The sequence below is a fragment of the Phacochoerus africanus genome, chromosome 10, assembly GCF_016906955.1.
Source record: "Phacochoerus africanus isolate WHEZ1 chromosome 10, ROS_Pafr_v1, whole genome shotgun sequence".
NCBI lineage: Eukaryota > Metazoa > Chordata > Mammalia > Artiodactyla > Suidae > Phacochoerus > Phacochoerus africanus.
Genome location: NC_062553.1, coordinates 130,685,042 through 130,702,638, shown reverse-complemented (window position 1 = coordinate 130,702,638; position 17,597 = coordinate 130,685,042). Strand labels below are relative to the sequence as shown.

The 17,597-nt window shown below is 44.0% G+C and overlaps 1 protein-coding gene across 6 annotated transcripts in view; it reads left to right on the top strand.

Annotated features, from left to right (window-relative positions):
* The window catches only part of HERC6 (HECT and RLD domain containing E3 ubiquitin protein ligase family member 6), a 68,380-nt gene that overhangs the window by 24,237 nt on the left and 26,546 nt on the right, over positions 1-17,597 (top strand). For 3 of the 6 annotated variants that reach the window (XM_047798020.1, XM_047798024.1, XM_047798022.1), the window contains exons 9-12: positions 3,780-3,901; positions 4,483-4,542; positions 8,687-8,780; positions 13,756-13,945. In XM_047798020.1, the coding sequence (XP_047653976.1) occupies positions 3,780-3,901; positions 4,483-4,542; positions 8,687-8,780; positions 13,756-13,945 (466 nt within the window). Of the gene's footprint in view, positions 1-3,776; positions 3,902-4,482; positions 4,543-8,686; positions 8,781-13,755; positions 13,946-17,597 lie in introns of all 6 variants that reach the window. The other 3 variants (XM_047798018.1, XM_047798019.1, XM_047798023.1) reach the window with 1 other exon arrangement.

Below are 17,597 nucleotides of genomic sequence, written 5' to 3'. Positions count from 1 at the left end.
TCACTATTTGTGGGATCTAAAGAATAATGCCAGTGAACAAAATGGACTCACAAAAATAGGAAATAGGAGTTCCCGTCGTGGCGCAGTGGTTAACGAACCTGACTAGGAACCATGAGGTTGCGGGTTCGGTCCCTGCCCTTGCTCAGTGGGTTAAGGATCCAGCATTGCTGTGAGCTGTGGTGTAGGTTGCAGACACGGCTCGGATCCCGCGTTGCTGTGGCTCTGGCGTAGGCCGGTGGCTACAGCTCCCATTAGACCCCTAGCCTGGGAACCTCCATATGCCGTGGGAGCGGCCCAAGAAATAGCAACAACAACAACAACAAAAAAGACAAAAAGACAAAAAAAATGGAAATAAACTTATGGTATGCAAGGCGATAGTGGTGGTGGAGTGGGGCGGTAAATTAGGAGTTTGGGATTAACATATAGACACTATCGTATGTAAAATCGGTAAACGACAAGGACCTAAAGCACAGGTAACTATACCCAATATCTTATAATAACCTATAAAAGAAAAGGATATGAAAATACTACATATGTGTGTATATGTATGTATAGCTGAATCACTTCTCTGTACACTTGAAACTACCACGACATTGTAAACTAACTAGACTTGAATTAAAAACAAGCGATCAAGGTGGGAAATGAACTATCTTCATTAATTCTGAAGTTGCCAAGAATGATAACAGATATGGTTGTGCCGAGGAAGGCAGTCAGCAGAGTGTGAAGTTTTCAATGATTGAAGGGTAGTGACTAGGTGATCACAGAAGGGGAAGCACATGACGTGGTGTGTTGTCATGCACGTCAGAGGAGCCGGGATTTTGAAGTAGAAAGTAGAAGAAATGGCATCTAAGTGCCAATAGGGAACACCTCATTGTCCTAAGGTTCCTGGGGTGTCAAAGAGAAAAAGCTTCCTCCTGTTTCAATCCAGGGGCCCCCCAGGACTCAGATCAAGGAGAAGAGAATCTGGGGAGTCATGGTTACATATCTTTTTCAAGAAATCTTTATTTAAGCATTAAACAAAAGTGATGCAGAATTTCCTTAATTATTATATAAGTTTAGTGGAAGCAACGTATAATATGGAGCAGAGCACCAATGTCTTTGGAAAATTGTATTAAAAACAGGTCTTTCTGTCCTTCCTTCTTCCTTCTTTCCTCCCTCCCTTTCTTTCCTTCCTTCCTTCTTTCTCTCTTTTTTTGGGGCCACACCCACAGCGTATGGAGGTTCCCAGGCTAGGGGTTCAATTGGAGCTGTAGCCCCAGCCTATGCCACAGCCACAGCAAGGCAGGATTCAAGCCGCACCTGTGACCTACACCAGAGCTCAAGGCAACGCCAGATCCTTAACCCACTGAGCAAGGCCTGGGACCAAACTGGCATCCGCGTAGATACTGGTTGGGTTTGTTTCTGCTGAGCCACAACAGGAAACCCAAGGACAGATTTTTCTTTCCAGTGGCTTCTGACACCTTGGCTGAGCCATTTAGTTCCAAGTATTGTACACAACCATGGTTCTCAAAGTGTGGTTCCCACATTGGCAGCATTTGCTTCTAGCTCCACTCCTGATGTGTTGAATCAGAAACTGCGGGGACGGGCTCAGAAATTTGTGCTTTAAAAAGATCACAGGTGATTCTGTTGCATGCTCAAGTTTGAAAACCACTGATATAAAAGCAAAAATCTGTGGGTGATTGGAGTTCCTGTTGTGGTGCAGTGGAAACAAATCCAACCAGGAACCCTGAGGTTGTGGGTTCGATCCCTCACCTCGCTCGGTGGGTAAGGATCCAGCATTGCTGTGAACTGTGGTATAGGTTGTAGACATGACTTGGATCCTGTGTGGCTGTGACTTAGGCCAGTAGCTGCAGCTCCAATTTGACCCCTAGCCTGGGAACCTCCTTATGCTTTGGGTGCAGCCCTAAAAAGGAAAAAGAAAAATTCGAGGGTGACTAAAGAGGAGAAAGGAAATATTTATTGAATATTTACTATAATCCAAAGATTTTGTATACCTAATATCTTTACATCTTAACAAGAGCCCAGAGAGGTAGGAATTTTTATTTCATTTTTTAATGTGATGAAACATATATAACATAAAATTTGCTATTTCAGGAAGCTTCCTGGTGGCCTAGTGGTTAGAACTTGGCACTTTCATTGTTGCATGCCACAGCCCCCCCAAAATTTGCTCTTTCTTTCTTTTCTTTTTCTTTCTTTTTACTTTTTTTTTTTTTCCTGGTCGTGTCAGGGGCATGCAGAAATTCCCAGGCCAGGAATTGAACCTGAGCCACAGTAGTGACAACACTGGATCCTTACCTGCTGTGCTACCAGAGAACTCAAAATTTCTATCTCAACCGTTTTAAAATGCACTATTCAGTGCCATTAATTGCATTCACAGTGCTGTGCAACCATCACCACTGTCCATCTCTAAAACTTTTTCATCACCCCGAGCAGAGACTTTTTTCCCCCAAACAGAAAATCTTTTTTCTTTATTTTTTTATGTTTTAATTATAGTTGATTTACAGTGTTCTGTCAGTTTCTGCTGTAAAGCAAAGTGACCCAGTTATACACATATATGTTCCTTTACTCATGTTATCTTCCATCGTGTTCCGTCGCAAGTGATTGGATATAGGTCCCTGTGCTATACAGCGGGACCTCATTGCTTACCCACTCTAAATGCAACAGTTTGCATCTATTAACCCCAAGCTCCCAGTCCCTGCCACTCCCTTCCCCTTGGCAAACACTAGTCTCCAAACAGAACCTCTTAACCATTAAATAATAACTCCCCATTCCTCCCTACTCCCAGCCCCAGGTAATCTCTGATATCCTTTCTGTCTCTGAATTGGCCAGTTCCATATAAGTGGCATTATATAACATTTCTCCTTTTCTTGGAGCTTATTTCCCTTAGCATAGGGTTTTCAAAGCTCATCCATGTTGCAGCATGCATCAGAACTTCCTTTTGATGGCTGAATAATATTCTATTGCATGTATTTACCATATTCATCTGTTGATGGGTATGGGTTGCTTCCATCTTTTTGGCTATTGGGAGTCATGCTGCAATGAATATTGGCATACAAGTATCTGTTTGAGTCCCTGCTTTCAATTCTTTTATGTTTTGTTTTTTCTTTTGTCTTTTTGCCATTTCTTGGGCCATTCCCCTGCCATATGGAGGTTCCCAGGCTAGGGGTCGAATTGGAGCTGTAGCCACCAGCCTATGCCAGAGATAAGCCAGGCAAAGCTCCTCGTCTTTAGGAGCAATTGTCCAAAACTTTGCTTTCAAATTTCAGTGTGCATAATGTTTTTTTGTGTTTTTTTGTCCTTTTGCCTTTTCTCGAGCCACTCCTGCAGCACATGGAGGTTCCCAGGCTAAGGGTCTAATTGGAGCTGTAGCCACCGGCCTATGCCAGAGCCACAGCAACGCGGGATCCGAGCCGAGTCTGTGACCTACACCACAGCTCACGGCAATGCTGGGTCCTTAACCCACTGAGCAAGGGCAGGGACCGAACCCACAACTTCATGGTTCCTGGTTGGATTCGTTAACCACTGCGCCACGACAGGAACTCCAGTGTTATGTTACTTTTTAAATGAAAAAAACTAAGGCTCAGGCCAAGCAGAGTGGCCACAGCTTGGAAATGGAACAGCTGGACCAGTCTGATGCCATAGATCCTACCGCCATACCCCAGTGTCTGAGATGGTGAGGCCTGCCTCCCACCTGTGCCACAAGCTTTACTCTCTTATTTATTAATTCATGTGTGTGTGTTTTCCTGATCATTCTTTTTTTTTTTTTCCCTTCCTAGAAGGATCCTAGTTCCAACAGTGTTCCCCGGAAAACTCTGCCGGAAATCAGCCGAATTCATCAGTCCCTGACAGAAGAGTGGATGGCAGTGGCAAGAGGAAGTACACAGCTTGAAGCGGCTAAGAGGTGACTCTGTCTGATACACTGGAGAGCACTTTTATTTGGTTCTGAAGCCTTGGTCCTTTTAGCCTAGCCGTAAGGAAGAGGGTTTGGTTTTGTTGTGAAGGTATCTGCGTTTTAACCCTGATGCTCTTCAAACCATCTCTTTGTTTGACAGAGTCACCGATGTGTTCATTCCTTCATCGTTTATTTAACAGAGGTACATTGAGGGTGTACAGTAGTCCAGGCACTTTGATAGGTAGGGGGATACAGAGAGGATCAAACGTGCTTTCTGCCCCACGAAGCCTTAACCAAGGCAGACTGTCTTTATAGCTTCAGAGTTTATTCTCTAGAGCTCTATACACTTCCATTTTCAGAAGGATGGATTTTATTTAAATCTAAATGACTTGATCAAGTCAACTATGAAGGGTTTTGGTGAAATTTTGAGTCACATGCACCAAGTATACCCAGAATTTGGAAGACTCTTAAGAGAGTAGTTATTTTCGTTAATAATGATTCTGTGTCTTCAGTTATATATATTTCAGGAAGATAAAAGGGACATGCTTTATTGTATGTTATGACTTATCCCTAACTTATTACTTTTGCAGTAAAATTAGAATGGTATTTTCATCTCCTGCTTGTCTGACTGCAAGTTTTTTAAAGAAAAGGTAATATTTACATGAGATTTATCTTTATTTAAAACATTGGGGAATATTTAAAATGAAATGTTTTGATTCAGCCTTTTATTTATTTATTTATTTATTTGTCTTTTTAGGGCCACACCCGAGCCATATGGAGGTTCTCAGGCTAGGGGTTGAATCAGAGCTGTAGCCACTCGTCTACACCGTGGCCACAGCAATGCCAGATCCGAGCCATATCTATGACCTACACCACAGCTCAAGGCAGCTCCGGATCCTTAACCTGTGTCCTCATGGATGCTAGTCACATTCGTTTCCGCTGAGCCACGATGGGAACTCCCGATTTGGTCATTTTAATTTGTGACTTTTGCTATCTTTGAACAAAAAAAGTCTAACATAAAACTCCATAGGTTGTTACAAAATTCTTCTACTTTGTAATTTCCTATTGGAGCTCTATAGGTTGTAGCTTCTAAATTTATATTGTTCACTTTCTTTGCCCTGCTTTCCTTTGGTATCTGAGGTTTGGTGTTTTTTCAGCATCTTTGTACCTAGGAGTGACCAGTTCATCCTCACATTGCTTTAATACTTGGAGGCCAAGGCTGCCCTTTGCAGTTCTTACTGTGAGATGATTACGGAAAACAGATCCCATTTATTTTATCTCTAACTAGTCTTACTACCACAGGGGGATCTAACTTCTCTCTTACTTGGTTTGCTACTTGGCCTAATCCAGTAGTTTAAACACTGCCTCTGTGAAATGCTCCGCATTTGGGCTTCTGTTTCTCCCCTTCTGTCTGCGCTCCCCAGTACTGTGCTGGGAACTGTTAAAAGATAGTGAGGCATAATACACGTTTTAAGTTTATTTGAACAAACCTCGACTTGAATCGTGCCGCACTAATTCGGAAGGGGTTGGGAGTACTCCACCGACGTGAGCTCAGGGAGCGACAAAGAGAGAAGGTGCAGAAACAAAGAAAGGAAATTATTTGATTGACTATAACTTGAAAACCCTGGGGGCTGTTTGTGATTGGCCGTCTCCAGGTTTTGGTCGCATAACTTTGAGGCATTTATAGACCTAGGTTTTGTTTTGCCGCCACAGTGTAATGGCCTCCAGGTTTAATTAATCCAGCAGTTATATGGGGAGGGGGGAGGATAGTGTTACCCAGTGCAAGTTCTTACGCCCAGTGCACAAGGAGGCCAAACCCTCCAAAATGTGGGAGTTTGGAGCAGAAAATGATTTATTGCAGGGCCATGCAAGGAGAATGGGAGCAGGGGTGGGGCTTATGCCCTCTCCAACCCCCCCAACTTCTGGAAGGGTTTCATCAAAGCATTTTTAAAGGCAACGTGATGGCGGGGGGGGGGGGGGGGGGGGGATTGCAGAGTAAGTGACTTCTGATTGGTCGAAGGTGAGGTCATAAGACAGTGTCACAGGGGTTGACGTCATCCGTCCTTAGGCCCTGGGAAGCCTGGGGCCTAGGTGCTCCTGGTCATCAAGTGGTTAACTTCGTCCCTTTAGCTGGGTGGGGGGTGGGGGGTTCACATTTGTAAAACAACTTGGGAAATATACATCAAACGCTGTTATCAAAGTGCTTGGAGAGGAGTTAAAGCAGAGGGTGGGGGGACAGGCCTGCCCATGAAAGGCCCCATAGGGTCCTGCTTGGTTGCAATAGCTGCAAAAAGGGACCCTTAGGCTGCCTTCTATTGTCTCTGGAGGCCGGTGTCCTGCAGGTGTGTCTGCAGCTGATACAACTCATCCCAGTCCTTCTTTGCCAGGTCAGGTCCTGTCTCTCTCCGTTGATTTGGCCTCAGGTTGACTCACTGGTTCAGAGATAGCTGTACAGGAGTTCCCATTGTGGTGCATCAGAAATGAATCCAACTAGTATCCATGAGGACGTGGGTTCGAGCCCTGGTCTTGCTCAGTGGGTTGGGGATCTGGTGTTGTCGTGAGCTGTGGTGTAGGTCACAGATGAGGCTAGGATCTGGGGTTGCTATGGAGGTGGCTTAGGCCAACAGCTGTAGCTTCGATTTGACCCCTAACCTGGGAAACTCTACATCCTGCAGGTGTGGCCCTAAAAAAGCAGAAAAGCAAAAAAAAAAAAAAAAACCAACAACAAACAAACCCTCAAACACAGAAGATAGCTGTACACATCTAGTACCCACTCCTGGCCACTAGGTGGTACTTGCTTAACCCCTGTCGCAGGTATTTCTTAGTTGTCCCTTTGATTCTTAACGCAGCCGTACTCCCAGCCACTCCTCAGGGACACTGGAGAAACTCTTGGATCCAACAGCTTCACTTGGGAGCCAGAGAAGCTCAGGGAAGCTGAATGTCGTGGCTTCCACCCCACCTGGCAGCTCCTGAAGCAGTTATCTTTCTAGAGTCCAAAAAGGCCTCCGGTTCATTTGTACATATTCCCGCCAAAGGCAAGAGAAGAGAAATCAAGACGCGGCTTCCCTCTGCTCGCTCTCCCTCCCATTTGCCTTCCTCTCCTTGCGATCCTTCCAGCCCAGATAGGAGGGACTCTGCCACACAGCGCGTCCTCTCTTCCCCACGGTAGCCTCAAGTGAAGTCTCACTACAAATAGGAGAATCTTTGCTACACTAAGAATTTTATCTTTCTAGGATAACGAACCTGTCTGGTATCCATGAGGATGCCGGTTCAATCCCTGGCCTCGCTCAGTGGGTTAAAGGATGCGGCCAGCTGTGGTGTAGGTCGCAGGCGAAGCTTGGATCCGGCGTTGCTGTGGCTGAGGTGTAGGCCAGCTGCTGCAGCTCCCGTGCGACCCCTAGCCTGGGAACTTCCGTATGCTGAGGGTGTGGCTCTAAAAAGCAAAAATACATCTATGTTATCTTTCTAAAGTGTCAGGTATCCATGCCATCCTCCCAGGAGTGATAAAAACTTAAGGTTTGATCATAAGATGCCAAAGGTTGCAAAGGAGAACTGATGTTAAAGGGAAATTTACAATCTTTTTTTTTCAGTACTTGCACAAATGTTTTAGCCCTGGTATTTCAATTGATTGGTTAATCCAGCAAGCATAAAGTCTGTCTGTCTTTCTGTCTTTCTTTCTGTCTTTCTGTCTGTCTGTCTTTCTTTCTTTCTTTCTTTCTTTCTTTCTTTCTTTCTTTCTTTCTTTCTTTCTTTCTTTCTTTCTTTCTTTCTCTCTTTCTCTCTTTTTCTCTCTTTCTCTCTCTCTCTTTCTTTCTTTTCTTTCTTTCTTTTTTTGTCTTTTCTAGGGCTGGCAGATGGAGGTTCCCAGGCTAGGGGTCTAATCGGAGCTGTAGCCGCCAGCCTACACCACAGCCACGTCTGTGACCTACACCACAGCTCACGGCAACTCCGGATCCTTAACCCACTGAGCGAGGCCAGGGATCGAATCCGCAACCTCATGGTTCCTAAATCGGATTTGTTGACCACTGAGCCACGACGGAAACTCCCAAGGTCTTTCTTAATAGTACATGTAAAAACAAATCATTCGACAGAATGAGGGCTTTTCAAGTATTACCAACAAAATCCAAGGAAATGCCACACCTAGACAAATCCTTGGTAGTATTTCTGAGGGGAATGGCCAGGTCCGAATTTTTAAAAATCCAGTTTAGATTAAGGCAGCATCTTCAGTGTGGGAGAGGGAACCACAATCCAGAATGGACGGAAACAGCAGGGCAAGGCTTTTGAGACGAGAGATTCGAAGAATTTTAGGGCGTAAACTGTTGATTGCTTTCCTTGCAAGAGTTAATGGGTCTTTTCAGGAAGTTCTTACAATGAATAATCAAGCCATTTGCCTGGGCAAGAGTGTTTTGGAACAGTAAAGTCATGCTAATGAAGCCCAAAGTCATGTAAACAGATGGTAATTTATGTGGCGGTTTGGGAATTTCAGTGCTCGGCGTGCTGGCAGAGTGTGAGAGTGCCTGGTTTCAGTCCTCAGGTGCAGCAATATCATTTTTTGCTATTTTTGCAGCCCAAACTTGAGAAAATAAATTCGTACCTACTCTCTTTTAGGAGACCATAAATTTTATAAAAATTTTTTTGTTCTGAGTAAATTGATTATTTTGAAAGGAGGCAAGCTTTAAGGAAAAAAGACAATATCTGATATATGTAGTAAAATAAAATGATACATAAAATACGTAAAGCTAGAAATATCCCTTTCCATCTGTTGATTTTTTTTTTCATTTCTTGTATCCAAAGGGAATGTGGAGAAACGAATCCCATTTATGTGGACTTACAAATGGCAAGAGAAACCTTTGAGAAGTTAACAAAAACGGATTGGATTTCTTTCCTGGTAATAACCAATACTCACTTAAAAAATAGAGCAATAGGATTTCTTTACAGGAACCACCATGATTGCAGTTTTATTTTGTCGGGTGCTGAGCGAGATGGAATTGTGAGTGGGGAGGAGGCTAGTGTTATGAGGTTACTGTAAGCCAGATACTGTATTTATTACACATTCAATGTACAGTAGATACAGTATTTTAATTTTCAATCAGAGAATACCAATGCTTGAGAGGTATGAGTTACAAAAAGAGCACTAGTTGGGGAAGCAGGATAGCCTTATCCTGGACTGGGAGACAGAAAAGCCCTTTAAAAAAAAAAAAAAATATATATATATATATATATTTTTTTTTTTACGGCCACACCTGCGACATATGGAGGTTCCCAGCCCAGGGGTCGAATCCGAGGAGCTGTGGCCTCTGGCCTATGCCACAGCCACAGCCATGCCAGATCCGAGCCTTGTCTGCAACCTACACCACAGCTCACGGCAACTCGAGATGCACAACCCACTGAGTGAGGTCAGGAATCATGTATACTAGTCGGATTCGTTTCCGCTGCACCACAATGGGAACTCCCACATATATTTTTTAGCCTGTAAATTGAGTTCATCTTTAAGGTCTATTCTAGCTTAATCTTCTGTGATTCTGGGTTATGTTGGGAGGAAAGCTTTCCCTCTACCAATTTCAGTTCATATGGTTGGAGGCTTTACCAAGTAGCGGGAGACAGACTAACAGGGGGAATGAAACGTCCTTTTGTGCCAAGCAGCTAGGGATGAGGGCTTATATACCAATTTAGGGAAGGTGGAGAGAGCCTTTTGTGGGGAAAAGGCAAATTTCCTTCTTAGGGAAATAAATGGGCTTTTAGGGGGACAAATGGAAGATAGGATAGCTTGTGATAATGTTTGTTTATGCAATTTCTTTTTTTTTCCTTTTTTTTTTCCTTTTGTCTCTTTAGGGCTGCACCCGAGGCATATGAAGGTTCCCAGGCTAGGGGTCTAATCAGAGCCACAGCAATGCCAGGTCTGAGCCTCATCTTCGACCTTCACCACAGCTCACAGCAATGCCGGATCCTTAACCCACTGAGTGAGGCCAGGGATGGAACCTGTAACCTCACGGTTCCTAGTCGTTTCGCTGCGCCACGAAGGGAACTCCCTGTTTATGCAATGTCTCATTCAAGGGCAAATGCATGGTCTTCTCCCTGGCCGTGAAGCTGGCTTGCCCACCAGGAGGGGATTTATGGGGCTTTGCTTTCTGAGGGCTCTGCCTTTAGTCAGATGTGGGAAGCCCTGAAGGCATCTTTCTGTATCAGCTGGATCTCACATGTCTTTAGTTTAAAATCCCAGCATTCGGGAAGGCTGAAGAGTGTTCCTTCATATGCAATAGAGGCCTCGTGCCATTTTCCAATATTCTTGAACAAAAATGAAGCCATCTGGGTAGCAGCAGTTGTGTTACATAGGAGGTGCCCTGGAACTTCTAAACTGCAAGGGTCAGAGTGCCCCAACGGCCTAGTGGTTAAAGGACCTGGCATTGTGGTTGCTGTGGCTTGGGTCATGGCTGTGGGGCGGGTTTGATCCCTGCCTGGGAACTTCTGCGTGCCACAGGCTTGGCCCCCAAAAATATGCAGTAGAAACTATTTTTATTTTGAAGATGAAAAAGTGAGCATAGTAAATGTGTTTTTTTTTTTTAATTTTTTAATTTTTATTTTTTTGTCTTTTTGCCATTTCTTGGGCCACTCCTGTGGCATATGGAGGTTCCCAGGCTAGGGGTCCAATCGAAGCTGTAGCCACTGGCCTATGCCAGAGCCACAGCAACACAGGATCCGAGCCACATCTGCAAGCTATACAAAAGCTCACGGCAACGCTGGATCCTTAACCCACTGAGCAAGGCTAGGGATCGAACCCGCAACCTCATGGTTCCTAGTCGTATTCGTTAACCACTGAGCCACGACAGAAACTCCGAGCATAGTAAATTATTATCAAGTATATTTTTAAAGTAAATGTTTAGGTGATGTGGGAAATCACGGGGGTATTCCCGGTGTGAGTTCTAAGAAATATCAGTTTGTACAGTGCTCCATAAAAATGGATTCTTAATGAAGCAATTTTGGGAACACCGCATACTATTAGGGAGTCATGACACACTTAAGGAAGTCAAAGATTCTATGATGTCATATGCACTGAAAGAAATCTAGCTTTTCTGATCCTATCTTTCTCAAAGTTGTTTGACTCTGTAACACTATTTCCCTGTATACACCTACGAGCATTTCACAGAAGTCACATCCTTCTGGACGTATGAAAACACTGATTTTAAGAATATTAATGTAATAATAATGATATACGCTACTTCACAGTTTATTGTTGCATATATCATCTTACTTAACCCTTACAACACACAGAGGCAGGAACTCATAGTTAAGAATATCTAAGGTCTGGAGTTCCTGCCGTGGTTCAGCGGAAACGAATCTGACTAGTATCCATGAGGACACAGGTTCGATCCCTGGCCTCGCTCAGTGGGTTAAAGATCCAGCATTGCCGTGAGCTGTGATAGGTCACAGGCAGGGCTTGGATCTGGCATTGCTGTGGCTTTGGTGTAGGCCAATGGCTACAGCTCCAATTCGACCCCTAGCCTGGGAATTTCCACATGCTTTGGGTGTAGCCCTAAAAAAGGCAAAAAAAAAAAAAGACCATCTAAGGTCTTTTAGAGGGAATAAATAAGCTTTGTTTCAAGAACTGACCCCTCTGCTCTGAGGACAAGGAGAGACTGAAGAAAGAGTCAGCCTCCAGGTGGGAAGGTGCCAGGTTTCTGTTGTTGTTTTTCTTTTTAGGGCTGAACCCTAAAGGAAGTTCCTGGGCTTGGGGTTGAATCGGCACTTCAGCCCAGGCCACAGTCACAGCAACACAGGATCCAAGCCACATATTCCACCTATGTTGCACCTCATGGCTGCTTTGCATCCTTATCCCACTGATCGAGGCCAGGGGTCAAACCTGTGTCCTCAGGGATACCAGTTAGGTTCTTAACCTGCTAAACCACACTGTGAACTCTGGGAGGTGGCAGGTTTAATAAGCAAGGGCACTTAGGAGGTCTGTCTTGGGTGACCAGGAGATGAGTCCATCTCTTACACCCACCTCCAGAATCTGGAAGTTTACATAGTGGCATTAACAGCTGGGTTTAGTCACATGTACGATCCAGATAGTCTCAGCAACACCTTATTTCCTCAAGCCTGCATGTTTGGAACAGCTCCCACGATGGGGACAGTGGGCAGACCTCCATTCCAAACCCAGCGGAGGGGCTGAGGAGCCTTTGATTGCCTAAGTCTAGCTGCAGGGTCAGGGGGCAGTCCCTTGAGTACCTTTTCCAACAGAGGCTGTTGAAGCAGACGCCTTCCAAATCTTGAAGGCTCATTAACACAGTGGGGATTTTTTCCCCACACCATAATCCAAAGAGGGTTGATAGGAGGGACTTGTAGGGAAGCAGAAAAATGACTTTTCCTCTCCATATCTTAATTTCATCGGCTGAGGCCCTAAAAATTACACTGAGAAAAGACAGATGAACGAGAGGGGAAACAAGTGTATTACCGTGTGCGTCCTGTATATACACAAAAGTACTCAGTGATGTGGAACTTAAAGTCGCGGGTAGAATGTGGGCTTCCGGAGTTCCCGTCGTGGCGCAGTGGTTAACGAATCCGACTAGGAACAACGAGGTTTCGGGTTCGGTCCCTGCCCTTGCTCAGTGGGTTAAGGATCCGCCGTTGACGTGAGCTGTGGTGTAGGTTGCAGACGCGGCTCGGATCCAGTGTTGCTGTGGCTCTGGCGTAGGCTGGTGGCTGCAGCTCCGATTCGATTACTAGCCTGGGAACCTCCATATGCCGAGGGAGCGACCCAAGAAATAGCAAAAAAAAAAAAAGAATGTGGGCTTCCATTGTACAACAATAAATGTAATAAAATTCATTGAGCTAAATAAAAAAGATAAAAGAATGTGGGCTTCTATAGCATCTTCGCGAAGAACGGTTCTTTTATAGAGAAGTGAGACATCAGAGGAAAAGGACTTTGAGCTTCTGGGGGCAAATTGTGGGAAGGCAAATATGTGAAGAAAGGATTGGTGGGTAAGGGCTAATTAGAAGGTTTGTTGTGTAGTCTTCCTCTGTGCCAGCTCATCTCTGCTGATAAAGTTGTTGCCCCCCTTCCTGGTACAGGAGGTTGGGGACAGGAGGACACCTTCACAAGGGGGGTTTAGGTTCTGTTTTCAGATGGGGGAGGTCAGAAAGCTGGTCCTCAGAAAGCCTTTTCTTACTTGCCTTCAGCTCAGAACCATCCCGTGTCAGAGTGGCATACTTGGGGATGGCAATTCTATGTCGCCCCTCTGCCTCGGTTCCCTCGAGGGTCCCTCAGACTCTGTCTCTCTGGTGTTCTCAGCCCCAGGGCCATGAAATTCTCCAGTAGATCTTTTGTGTTTGTCTGGCAGATTAGCAAAGAGAGTATGAAAGGCCACAGGAGAGGCTTTAGGGGCCAAGCCTGGAGTGTCACCTTCACTCCCATTCCCTTGGGGAGAACTCAAGTCCCGTGGCCCCACCCAACTGCAGGGGAGGCTGGGAAATGCCATCTTCCTGTGAGCCCAGGAGGAAGATGAAGCAGGATTATCGAGGTGAACATGCGGTGTTTTCTCTGCCATGTAGATTTTAGGTCAGGGATTTCTGGGTATGGATCCCTTCTCTTTGAGCAGCGTTGATGGTTTATTCAGTATGTCCATGCGTATGATTTCACTATTTATTTTTTCCTCCATTCTCCCCCATATAAAATAGAGAGGACAGTTCTCACTACCTCGGGGGCATTTGGGATACAAGGAGAGATGGCGTTTGAAGAGGAGGTTTCAGGCAAAGTAAATGATTATTCCATGTGGAAGGCGGTGGAAGTGAAACTGCTGGTCTCACAGCCTTACAGTTCCCTGTATCTAATATATCTTGGACTTTTCCCGATCCTGTTTCAACCACAGATAACCACAAGTCTGAAGGATAATCTGCTCTGTGCTCTTCCCCACCGTTCTCGGCACCAAGAAGCGCTGTCTGTTTTCCTTCTGCTCCCAGAGTGTCCTGTGATGCATGATGCTAAGAACTGGATGGCTCTGGTGGTGCCATTTGCAGAGACTGTTCATAAAATGACGAGCCAGTCTTTACAAGTCTTGAGTAAGTTTGATTACTTTTATGTCACTTGATCTGTGTTCTCGTTAGAGAGTCACGGTCTGATGAAGTCACAACAAATTTTAGATAAAACGATTTCAAAATGCGACACAGGTTCGTAACTGCTGAGCCACGACGGGAATCTGCCCTTTGGAACTCAGGAAAGGCCTAAGAGGCTGAAACCCTTTTTCTGCAAACAAGAAATGGGGGACACAGGAATGCTTTAGTACCCAGGATGGCCCCACAGGGTCCTGCTCAGTTTCAAAACTATTATAATCATTACTCTTACATTACAAAATATGAAATTCTTAGAGTTTTGGTAATGGCTTTGACATCAGAGTTGAATAATCACAAAGTATCCAGTCAAGATAAATCCATACCTGAAAACATTTTGTTTATAATGTTTTAAAATTTTAGCTATTTTGACCACAGGTAAGGGGGAAAATATTTAACTTTGCATTCTTGTTTTTTATTTTACCCAGTGCTCTGAGATTTCCTTTTATTTTATTTATTTTTATTTTTTTTGTCTTTTCTGGGGCCACACCCGCGGCATATGGAGATTCCCAAGCTAGGGGTCTAATTGGAGCTGTAGCTGCTGGCCTACACCACAGCCACAGCAACGCAGGATCCTAGCCGAGTCTGCGACCTACACCACAGCTCACGGCAATGCTGGGTCCTTAACCCACTGAGCAAGGCCAGGGATCGAACCCGCAACCCCATGGTTCCTAGTCGGGTTCGTTAACCACTGTGCCTCGTCGGGAGCTCCGGATTTCCTTTTACAACCTCGAGCTAATATTCAAGGTCCAAAGCTTAAGAGGTACCAAGGTGAAATATCTGGTGAAATATAAACCACCCACATTCTCTCCCAGAAAGCAGTTAGAGAATAAGGTTTATCGTGGAACTTTTGAAAGATATTCCATCTGTATAAAAACATGTAGAATGTGTGGTTTGTTTTTTTTTTTAAATAAATGTTAACATACAGTCCATTTAACAGTGTATCATGGAGGTCGTTATGTTATAGGACTTACAACTGCCTTGTTCTGTTTAATGACTAAATAGTCTTCTTTGGGGAGGATATGCATGAATAGTTGTTTCTAAATTTTTGCTATTATCATAGTTCTAACTAAGTACTACTACAGTGTATTTCTTTGTACATATATAAATGCACAGAGGCAGGGAAATTTCCAGAAAGCAGCATGACTGAGTTGAATTGTATGTGCATTTTATTTTATTTTATTTTTATTTTTTTTGTCTTTTTGTTGTTGTTGTTGTTGTTGTTGTTGCTATTTCTTGGGCCGCTCCCGCGGCATATGGAGGTTCCCAGGCTAGGGGTTGAATCGGAGCTGTGGCCACCAGCCTACGCCAGAGCCACAGCAACGCGGGATCCGAGCCGCGTCTGCAACCTACACCCCAGCTCACGGCAACGCCGGATCGTTAACCCACTGAGCAAGGGCAGGGACCGAACCCGCAACCTCATGGTTCCTAGTCGGATTCGTTAACCACTGCGCCACGACGGGAACTCCTGTATGTGCATTTTAAATGTTGAGAGATTTTGCCAAACGAGCCTCCGCAGAAGTCAGGGCCGCCATGCTGCCCATCTGGAAGTGGTCACCGTTCACACAGTCACCCTTGGAATTCGGCAGCAGGGCCACCCCGACAGAAATGTCCCAGTACCACTGAGGTGTACCACCTCATCCACAAGTATGAGCGCATCGGCCCGCACGCTTTCCCACGGGGTTAACCAAACTTTGGTCCTTACCATTCTGAAAAGAAGACTCTCTCAATCCGAATCTGAATTTTCTCATCGTGAATGAAGTTGTGTCAGTTTTCCCGTATCACAGTTCCACGTGCATATCGTATTCTAGGAACTATCAGTTTCTCCCCTCTTACCTATTTTTTCATTTGTTGTTAATATCTTTCCTTTTTATTTAGGAGTTATTATTATTATTATTATTATTTTTGCTTTTTAGGGTCGAACCCATGTCATATGGAAGTTCCAGGCCTACACCACAGCTCATGGCAATGCCGGATCCTTGACCCATTGAGCAAGGCCAGGGATCAAACCCGAGTCCTCATGCATACTAGTTGGGTTCATTAACTGCTGAGCCACGAAAGGAACTCCCTATTTAGGAGTTTTTAGACCACTGAGAAAATTCATTCTTTCTTTCTTTTTTGGCCACACCCATGGCATGTGGAAACTCCTGGGCCAGGGATCAAACCTGAGCCATAGCAGTGACAATAGTGGATCCTTAATCTACGGCACCACAAGGGAACTCCAAGACAATTAATTTCTTTATCAATAATATGAGTTGAAATTTTTTCCTTTAGGTTGTTGTTTTACCTTGTGGTAATTTTACATACACAAATATTTTTAAACATTTTTTTTGCAGCCTATGGTATTAATATTTTCTTTCATGATTTCTGAATTTTGTTCCTACCTCACAAAATTTACTTATGATGAAATCTTAAAATTTCCCATGCTCTTTACTAGAATTTTTATTGTCTCATTCTTTTTTTTTTTTTCCAGTCTTTTTAGGGCCACAGGTTCCCAAGCTAGAGATTGAATTGGAGCCACAGCCACCGGCCTACACTAGAGCCATAGCAACGCCAGATCTGAGTTGCATCCGTGACCTACACCCCAGTTTGCAGCAATGCCGGATCCTTTAATCCAATGAGCAAGGTCAGGGATTGAACCTGCATCCTCATAGATACTCATCGGATTTTTAACCTGCTAACCCACAACGGGAACTCCAATATTGTTTCATTATTATGTTTAAATCTTTTAACTATGTGGAGTTTATCTTGATTAAACTTCTTTTTCTGGGGGGGGGGAGTCAGTTTCCAGTTGCCACACATTTATTAAATGATCTGTTTCATTTTCCACTAATATGCAGTGACACCTTCATCATATAGTAAAGTCTCATGTATATTTGGGCCCATTTATGAAATCTCTGCTATGTTAATCTCCCTTTCATGTGTCTGGGTCATACTATTTAATATATATTAGCTTGAAAATATATTCTAACATTTGATATGTTTATTTTCTGAGAATTGTCTTTTAAAGGTACAAAAATCCAGTTTGTAACTTCGGTGAAATTAAAGTATTTTTATTGAGCTAATTAAAAAATACATCCATCTTGGAGTTCCCGTTGTGACTTAGCAGTTAACGAACCCAACTAGCATCCATGAGAATGTGGGTTCGATCCCTGGCCTCGCACAGTGGGCTAAGGATCCAGTCTTGCTGTGAACTGTGGTGTAGGTCACAAATGCGGCTCGGATCTCATGTTGCTGTGGCTGTGGTGTAGGCCGGCGGCTACAGCTCTGATTCGACCCCTGGCCTGGAAACCTCCATATGCCACAGGTGCAGGCTTAAAATATGAAAAAGAGCAAAAAAAAAAAAAAAAATCCATCTATAACAGGTGTTCAAAAGTCTGAAAACATAGATGATATTATTTTACTTTTTACAGATTTAAAATGTCCTTGATGACATTATATTTCTTCTGTGTGTGTGTGTGTTTGAGTGTGTGTATTTGCTTATGTATGTTTTTAGACTTTATAGATACCCTATGGAATTTTCACTTTGAAAATCATGTAATCAAGCATGAATATGAACTATCAACAAATGTTTTCAGAAACTTGCATTTGAGCTTTTAACTCC